Source organism: Hypomesus transpacificus, chromosome 25 (genome assembly GCF_021917145.1).
Source record: "Hypomesus transpacificus isolate Combined female chromosome 25, fHypTra1, whole genome shotgun sequence".
NCBI lineage: Eukaryota > Metazoa > Chordata > Actinopteri > Osmeriformes > Osmeridae > Hypomesus > Hypomesus transpacificus.
Window position 1 is genome coordinate 5,599,775 of NC_061084.1, and position 9,769 is coordinate 5,609,543.

General features: G+C 42.2%; 1 protein-coding gene across 3 annotated transcripts; it reads left to right on the plus strand.

Moving 5' to 3' along the window:
* Nucleotides 1–910: 910 nt before the first annotated feature.
* Nucleotides 911–9,304, plus strand: LOC124486985 (cellular tumor antigen p53-like). 3 transcript variants are annotated; one of them, XM_047048935.1, is made up of 11 exons: nucleotides 911–2,795; nucleotides 3,817–3,968; nucleotides 4,087–4,126; nucleotides 4,255–4,455; nucleotides 7,196–7,382; nucleotides 7,483–7,595; nucleotides 7,830–7,939; nucleotides 8,052–8,179; nucleotides 8,301–8,386; nucleotides 8,471–8,574; nucleotides 8,680–9,304. In XM_047048935.1, the coding sequence occupies exons 2-11, from the start codon at nucleotides 3,904–3,906 to the stop codon at nucleotides 8,750–8,752; spliced, it is 1,107 nt and encodes a 368-aa protein (XP_046904891.1). In that variant the 5' UTR covers nucleotides 911–2,795; nucleotides 3,817–3,903; the 3' UTR covers nucleotides 8,753–9,304. The 3 variants fall into 3 exon arrangements, with proteins under 3 accessions (XP_046904891.1, XP_046904893.1, XP_046904892.1); XM_047048937.1 differs by having other exon boundaries at nucleotides 3,841–3,968; XM_047048936.1 differs by lacking the exon at nucleotides 911–2,795 and adding an exon at nucleotides 2,802–3,568.
* Nucleotides 9,305–9,769: the final 465 nt, after the last annotated feature.

Here is a 9,769-nt window from a genome sequence, read left to right on the forward strand (position 1 = left end):
CCAGTACACCGCCGGATCACCTCATCCACAAACCCTCCCCTATTTCACACAAAATATTAATCCTTCCCCAGGCAACAGGTGGAGCCTAAATTTGGAACATATCACTCGGGCTGGTGCTAGAGAGGTGGAAATTGGGGACAGCAAGTAGGTGTGTCTAGAGGCATGGATTAGGGAGTTGGGGGGCGTTGGTTGGGAGGTACAACAGAGCCTATGAAATAGCTAATGGAAAATGACTGCTCTTTAACTCAGTCCAAGCCCTACTCACCCCCTCCCGCTTTGAATCGACATGTTCATCTCATGCCACTCTCTACCGCTCCATCCTACTCTGATCTGATGCGTGGATTGAGAAACAGAACCTGACACCCTCTCTCAAAGCCAGGGCCCCAGTCCCAGTCATGTGTGTGGCCCACACTAAATGGAGAGAAACTCTATACCCAGAGAACAGTGGGTTGGAGCCCCCAAAACCAGCAGAGCATGTGAACATCCAGGGCCAGATAGATAAGAGAGGTCATTGGATCTATTTAAAAATTAAAAGAGAAACACATATGCTTTCATGAGAGAAGAATACATTTGGAATTAGGTAAAAAAAAATGTTTTTACTTAAACTCAAGCTCCCAGACATGTCTACACAGCAGTAGTATTACATTTACATGTATGCATTTAGCAGACACTTTTATCCAAAGTGACTTCCAAGAGAGAGTTTTACAAAAGTGCATAGGTCACTGATCATAACAACGAGATATCCCCAAACATTGCTGGTAGCCAAACATGAAGCATACATTGTGAAAACCAAATAAGTCTCAAAGGGAAAACCAATAAGAGCATGTAGTTAAACAAGTAAAAAAAAATATATATAAAATACAATATACAAATATAAGATTATAATTTTTTTAATCATAAATACAGACATAGGGAGAGGTGTACCAAGAACTGTAAGATGTATCATACAAGTATTATATACACATACATAGTTAAGTTAGCATTTACATGCAAGCCAGTATGCACACTTTCCCTTATACCCTAAACTCAGCCTTTGTTAACTTTGAAACTCACAGTGCAAATGTCATTTGTGTTTGTCCCAAAACTGAGAACGACAATCAAATATCTAAAACAAAGTCACACCACCTCACAGATGAGAACATGTGACTGCCCTCTAATAGTGACTCAGGTGACCTGGCAAGTCAGGCGATGTAAATACCGTTCCTTGGTAATGACTATGCGTGAGAGTGTGTTTGTGTGTGTGTATTTGCCTGGGGGGCCTGTATTTGCCTGGTTCTTAATATTGTTACAGTAACATGATGTGTGGGAAAAGAACGGGTGCTATTTAAAATAAGGATACAGGTATGGAGCAACCTGCCATATCAATAAATACATAAATAAATGTACACAACATGCAAAACTAAAAAAAATGCACAATTGCATGCATTAATACATGCATCAATGAATGCAAATAAATAAATGAGTGAGGAATTACAATTTTTGGGGAGAGAAAAGGCTTAAATTAATATGTTATATTCCTATCCAGTTAGACCCAATTTATTTATTTGTTCATCCAATATGATAATGGGAGGGTGTAGAACTGTGGGAACAGATAGTCAGACAAGACAGACAAGCAATTTTTTAAATCTGACATACACTGAAGAGCAGGGGCGGTTCTAGGGTGGGGGTGGGGTGCATTGCCCCTGTGACAACAAGCTTGTACCCCCTTGTCCCCCCATCCCCACCTTCACCAACCCATTGATGATGGGTAAAACCTTCTGCTCTGTTTGTACTATTTAGTTGTTTAGTATCTACTTCTCACAGTAGCCTACTTCATACACCCCTATAGGGCTTTTGTTTTTATTTATACACCGACACGACCGGTCTATATCATTTAGCCTATATAATATATATAGCCTAGCATTTATCATTGTAGCCTAGATACTTTATTTAAAAAATATTAATTGTGAAGTAGATTTTTCAACGAGACTGGTTGTTGTTAATAAAGTAAAAATTTATTGCAGCACGCCAGATGTCAGTGGTAAAATAATCGCTTTACCTAGGGTGAGTGCCTACACCCGCCAACTGTAGGCACTGGTATTCACTGGTAATCACTGGCAGAAAGAAAAAGTTCCTTCATGAAACTTAGCAAAACAAGATGTGTATTATCTTGAGTAACTGGGTCATCATTTCTGGAAAGAGACATTTGTCAGCAATGTCTCTTTTCTTTTTTTCTTGCGTTTTGAGAACCACAAAGCCAAATTCCATGATTTTCGAGAGGAGGTTTACACTATCTCTAGCTAGCCTACGGCCGATATCAAAAAAAAAAAATCAAGCAAGAGGAAAAACATGTTGTTTTGATTTTTGGGTGAACTTGTTTAAGCAACAACTCAGACAGTAGTCTACACCAGACCGGTTATGCTAATAATTTCCCAAAATATTTGACAAATCTGAGTTTGAACCAACTAGTTAAATGTTAAAAACAGAATAAATTACAAATTTGCCAGACTAACCGAAATAAGCCTGTCTTCATGGGTGAGCTAGCTTTAAGAAACGACCCAGTTTCATATATTGCATATGGCGCTATTCAATTTAAAAACATACATTTGCCTTATGTAGCCTGTGATTGGTGGCTGGTCCAGGAGTTCAACCTTCCCCATTCAGGTTTTTCGGGAAATCCCCTAAACGTGGAGCAGCTTGCATCAAAATATTGTTTCCGCAGATTGCAAGCGACCACGAACGACTGGTCGATTTTTATCTTTGTTAGAAAGGGTGCAACCTAAAGAATTACACAACATTACTCTACAGGAAGCGAGGTATTTTAGTCAATGTGACGATGCGATATGTTCACAGTTTTTTTGTCATTCATTAACTGAAAAGTTTGCTCTCTTTTCCCACATAGCATGGGACATACTAAAACAAACGCATAATCGACGTCGAGTCAAGCTAGATAGCTAGCTAGCTGCAACCTAGTTTGCTGGCTACACTGATAAGTGCTAGTTAATTAGCCACAATCACGTTTAGGCTTATCCATTGTTAACGCATGTAATTGTCTAACTTGATATCAGTCACTTGCGTCGCCCAAAATGATTGCATGTTTGTTTAAGCCTTAAGTTTAACTGAAAGAAGAAATTATGGTAGCTAGTCTAGCTAGCTCTAGGTAATGTAGCCCTGTGTTTAGTTTTACATTAACATTTACTTGCCTCTTCAACGAATTAATCCCGTTTTAGTGATGCTTTGGACTCAACATTTGAGCATCTCTCGCTCACCTGCTTGTTCTGCACACATTGTATAATTTACAATTACTCTGAAGTTATTTACTGTTTGTCAATTAGCCAGAGAAAGGGGTATGTTGGATGTGGGGTAGAGTAGACTGAAGTTAGAATCTAGTTAGTTATTTAGCTGTATTCCATCCCCTCGTCTCTTGTAGAACGTAGAAATGGTTGGCTATATAGTACAAGGATTAAGTGCATCAGCTAGCCTTGCTCTTTTATTATTTTAAAAAAAGAAGAAAAAAAAGGTGTGTGAATAATGTCTAAAGTTCAGATCCAATGGTCTTTGGTTAGCCTCTATCCAAGGAGTTATATAAGTGAGTCACCATCATTGTACTTTTTACTTTCTTTTGATTCACTTTATTTCTTTACTTTAAACCACCCTGAGTTCCTGCTTCAGTCGCTGCGCTGTTATAGATGCATTCCAAGTCGTACTTCTTAAATTGTTTTTCTTCATTTCTTTCTGCCTCACCTACCTTCACAGTTCCCACTCATCTCGCAACAGTGAAAGTGTTTATGTCTAAATCATCAATTCACTTCTATTTTACTCAATTCTTCCTCACAGACCCTGTCGCCTTCCTGTCTCCAGCCTCCTTCAGCACCACCTAACATTACCGGGCGAGCAGCTGAGAGAATTAACGGGGGACACCAGATGGAAGAGCTGTTGGACAACCTTGCCCTGAGCCAAGGCTCCTTTCAGAAGCTGTGGGAGAACATGTAAGATGAGACAATCCTTTGGCCTGGTAACGTATATACCTATGAGATGATACAAATACTTACATTTTTTTCTATCTTTTTGTACCTCTCTTACACATATTCCTCTGACTACTGACAGTCCAGCTCCCTCCAGAAACTGGGAAGAATTTAACGCTACGGTAAGTTAGGACCATATAGAGGTTGCCTTTCATAACTGTCATCGCCCTGATAAAAAAAGGGCTGAATTTTATTTTAGGCCTAAAGCTACGTTTCGAAAGTAAGTGAGTGATGTTTTTCCACCCTCCAGCTCATACCTGATGATGCTCTCCATGAGGGTTTTGACGAACGCCTCTTTGAGCTGCCTAGCACCCAGGAGTTCTCGGGGTTACCTGTGGACAACGTGCCACCCCCGACCTCCACCGTGCTGTCCACTGTCGACCACCCAGGCCAGCACAGCTTCCAACTGAGCTTCCAGGATTCCGGCATCGCCAAGTCTGTCACTTCCACTGTAAGTACAGGGGATGTAGATTCACTTGGTTGTTTTTAATGCGTTTGGTTACAGTATCTCTTGATGGCATAACATACTCAGACTCGAGGTGTCAAACTAGCTCTTTCAATCCCTCACCCTCTACCACACTGATTGGTAGCATATACAAGCGTCACACAATTAACATTAGTATCACACCGAGCTTTGTGTAGTGCACATATTAAACTTTTTGTATAACCTCAGACTGCTGCTTGACAGCAAAGCCATTAACGAAATGTGTGTGCAAATTAATGTATGGGCTGACATGCATAAGCGGTTTAAAATATCTGTGATTAGTTGTTGACATCCCTAACCATGAGCTTTCATTCTGATATAAAGAACTGGCCGTACAATGTTCTGTAACTAGCGCTGTCAGTTAAACACGTTCTTAATGGCGTTAACGCGAACCCATTTTAACAGCGTACATTTTTTCATCGCAAGATTAACGTTCTTTTTGGCCTAGCAAACTTTCGTTTTTTTCACGTGCTGTTGCAACAACTACTGACGTTAGAAAAACTACAACACCACAAAGGATTTAGCTAGATTGGAAACAAAAAAACAGGCACGCCACACACTTGTTTTGGCTTGCGAGCCGGCTAAAGAGTAGTAGGCTAACGTTACGTTTTGAGTGGATGGCGAGCGCGAGACGCCAAAATGGATACCAATAAGATTCTGAATGGAAAGTTTACTTTAAAAAAGTTGCCAAATGGTTCCATTGACAAGACCAAAGTGATATGTGTGTTTTGTTGTTGTGAACTGAGCTATCATAGCAGCATGTGCAGTCTGAAATACCACTTAATGGCCAAGTGCACAGCTGATGCGAATTCTCCGCCCCCTCGTCAAAGCCAGGCGATTGCAATGTTGTTTATAAAAATAAAATAAAACATTTGCACCAAAGCAGTCCGATACACTTTTCCATGTTGATCAGGTGAGAGTCAGATGACTGAGCGGTGAGGGAGTCAGGCTAGTAATCAGAAGGTTGCCAGATCGATTCCCCTCGTGCCAAAATGACGTTGTGTCCTTGGGCAAGGCACTTCACCCTACTTGCCTCGGGGGGAATGTCCCTGTACTTACTGTAAGTCGCTCTGGATAAGAGCGTCTGCTAAATGACTAAATGTAAATGTAATGTAATAAGAGCATTAAAATGAGAAAAAAAGTATGGGACAAAAAGAAATCAAGGGACATTTAGAATAATGGATACAAATCTGCAATTAATTGTGATTAATCGCAAGTTAACGATGACATGCGATTAATCACGATTAAATATTTTAATTGTTTGACCGCACTATCTGTATCTAAACATTGGGTGTGCAGCAAACAATACCAAAATAGGGGGGATTCTTTCGAAATTCAAAGTGAACCAGGCGTACAGACAGCATAGAAAACTGTAATGCCAAAATGTTGTCAGCTCTGAAATCATTACGTCTACTGAAAAGGGAACTAATTTGCAGAACTGTTATTAGTTGTATGACTTAGTAATTCCTTTCCTTATCATTATCCCAGAAGCCTGGAGAGATGTGATTGCCTAGCCCGTGATGTTTCCTATCAGTTTCACCCAGTTGTAAATATACATATTTAGAAATTACTCGAGTTATTACTTTAACCTCAAATTATCCCCAAAAAGGACACAAAACAGTGAATAAAGCGTATTATGGCGATTTATATTTATTCTGGCAACATAATAAATGTGCTTCACTCCTTCTCAAATGTCAGTCAGTCAGCAGCATGAGCCATTACCTTGGCTTCCTCAAACAATGGTGGTCCAAACACTGGTGTGAACAAAATGGTTTTGTGACGCACTTGGTCGTTCTCCGTGAACTTATTTGTCCATTTTAGGGGATAAGTTACCGAAAATGAATATACAAAAATACAAATACAACATACAAAATACAAGTACAACATAGTTATACAAATATAACTCTTAATATGGATTTTAATTTATCAAGTATTTAGTCTCCTTCAACCTCAGAATGATAGGATTTAGTCTCCTTCAACCTCAGAATGATAGGATTTTTCAAATATTTCACCCTAGGTTTAAATGGCCTAATTTAATTTTGACAAAATGTTGTACCTTACCGATGACAAAGGATATTCCATTCAGTTGCATTCATGTGGCCTTCATTTCATTGTGATGATTTGCTAAAAATGCAAGTTTAGATGATTTGAAGTCAGATTAAAAACAGCCAATTGTGCAAAGGTTTACCCCAATGCCTTACTGGTCGGCACACTAGGATAGGCCTATGCGGATTAATGTTAGGTTGCGCTATCACTAAACCAACGCCCCCTGCTAGTCCGTCATTGGTCTAAGAGAGAGTTGCTGGCTGGTTGCAATGCATGGGTCAGACAAGACGGGGCATGTTCCTCACACAGGAACTCTTTTTTTCCAGCAAGAACAGGGTTAAAATGCAGCACGCCCAATCAAAAGAAAGGTATGAGATACAAATGTAATTAAAGTGTTTCAATGTTCAAAAGACTGACTTCTAGACTGAGTATTGAGTGTGATTACAACTTTTTCAGTAGTTTGAGATGCATTGTCTAAGCCCAATGAAAGCGCTGTGATTGGAGCACAGCGTTTTTCGTCCCCTGCTCTTCTAACCTACTTGATAACTTGCTTATTCAAACCTACTTATTGGCTTCATTCAGAGTAAATGCACATGTCCTAATGCCAAATCTTCATTCATTTTTCCTGTTTTTCCTTTTCCCCCTTCTCCCCTCCTCCCAGTTCTCCCAGCAACTGAATAAACTGTACTGCCAGCTGGCCAAGACTTGTCCCATCGAGGTGCTGGTGGCTGTGGAGCCCCCCCAGGGAGCTATCCTCCGGGCCACCGCCGTCTACAAGAAGGCGGAGCACGTGGCCGAGGTGGTCCGCCGCTGCCCCCACCACCAGAAGGTGGCCGAGAACAACGAAGGTGGGAAGGAATGTGTGTGAGAGAGAGAACACAAAAAGCCTCGTACAGGTCGTATACAGGGGGAAGAACTGAGTCCCAACTGTTCCTGTCACCCCCTCAGGCGTGTCCCACCGCAGTCACCTAATCCGAGTGGAGGGGAACCAGCAGGCTCAGTACGTGGAGGATGAACACACCGGGAGACAGAGCGTCACAGTGCTGTACGAGCCCCCCCAGGTGTGTGCCCGCCCCCCCCCCTCCACACCCCACTCCTGCTGTAGCTCCGGAAAAGAACTGCTCGACATGCTACGGTGCAGCCAACCCAGTCGATCTGCATCTTTAAGATCCGAGCAGTAATCAAAGCATTTTTTTAACAACAAGAACAAGGCTTGGTGCCACGTAAGCAAGGCGACTGTTTAGTTATGATGCACTGTCTATTTTTGAAGGGTTTGTTTGACTGTTTATTCGCAGCTGGGCTCTGAGGTGACCACCCTGCTGCTTAACTACATGTGCAACAGTAGCTGCATGGGTGGGATGAACCGTCGGCCCATCCTGACCATCCTGACCTTGGAGACACCTGAGTGAGTCCCTCCTTTACTCGCTTTTGCGTTTTTCTGTGAGATCCTCATTTGATTGTACATCTGTGTGTGTGTGTGTTATATAATGGGTCTTCATCTCTCCTGTCACCTTAAGGGGCCAGGTTCTCGGGCGCCGCTGTTTCGAGGTTCGTGTTTGTGCCTGCCCCGGACGCGACCGCAAGACGGAGGAGGTGAACGCCAACAAGCCCCAGAACGGCACCAAAACGCCCGGAACCAAGAGAAGTAAAGCAGCATGAAATCCTATCCTACCTTGCAGTCTACTTTCCTTTTACCTTCCTCCTAACCCCCCCCCCCCCTCCCCCCCTGTTGGTGTCCTCTGTCCTCATGTTGTCTCTCTCCTCAGAGAGCCAGCCAGCACCTGCTACAGAGGCCAAGAAAGTCAAGAGCACCAACTCTGGTTCCGAAGATGACGATATCTTTGTCCTCCGCGTAAGTACAATGTGGCAACTACCAAAGACTTCAAAAGTTGCGTTTTTCAGTTCGAACTTCTATTAAACTGACTCACCCTTCCAGGTTCATGGAAGAGAGCGCTATGAGTGGCTGAAAAAGGTCAACGATGGACTGGAACTGATGGACCGTATGCCAGCAGCTGATGTTGAGAAAGTCAAGCTGAAAAGGTAAATAAGCCTCTGTAGCCATTTTGGGGGAAATTCAAGCTACCTGTGTGTCTGACTGCAGACTGCATATGGGCTCCCAACTAACGCCATCATCTCCTTAAACAGTCAGAAGACGGCTAAACTCGAGATGGAGCCAAAGAGTGGCAAGCGACTGCTACTGAAGGACAGCTCTGAGTAGCCACAGAAGCCGCATGTTGTGTGTGGGTCCATTGTGACAGCTGGAGCTAAATTCTACCCACTTAGAGATAAGTTTGTCCACTAGCACTTTAGCTTAGTTTAATGATTTGGCCCTATCAGTTTCGTACCCAGAAATGACCAACTAATATGCTGACAGCTCTCATTGGCCAGTTCCCCTAAAGAGTTTTGTTTTTACAAAATTGTTTGTACAATTTCATGTTTTTGTATAATCTCCCTCCCTGCTAAAAATGCATTACCATGTATGCTATCATATGTATTTTCTGCTGTAATGACTATGAAACGTTGCTTGATTATCTTGTTGGAACTTGGTGCTAAGGCAGAATGCTTACTTTTTTATGGAAAAATACATTGCAGGATAGGCCTGTCAAGTTTGGTGGTCAGATGGCTGAGCGGTTAGGGAATCGGGCTATTAATCAGAAGGTTACCGGTTTGATATCTGGCTGTGTCAAAGGGAGGAGTGTCCCTGTACTTACTGTAAGTCGCTCTGGATAAGAGCATCTGCTAAATGTAAATTTCACCCAAAGTTTGGCGTGAGATTACATTACATTTATATTTAGCAGACGGTCTTATCCAGAGCGACTTACAGTAAGTACAGAGACATTCTTCCTTAGGCAAGTAGGGTGAAGTGAAGCCCAAGGACACAATGTCATTTGGCACGGCCGGGAATCGAACCAACAACCTTCTGGTTAATAGCCCCACTCCCTAAACGCTCAGCCATCTGACCCCGCACACACACATTATTACATACTTGTCAACGTTTGGGTACAAAACCGACCGGCGACGGGAGGGAGGGTTGGGTGAGAGCACGGCGAATGTGTGAGACTTGAGAGCCCTGTGTCAGAGTTTCAATAAAATACATTTTCATAAAAGGTTTGCCTCTTGTCAGTTTCATGGTAGGCTTTGAAGCCAGGTGTGACACCATTTTACTATGCTACTCAGGTAATATACAATCCCTTTGTAGTTCCAAAATTATGATGAAAATACTTGATTTGCAACA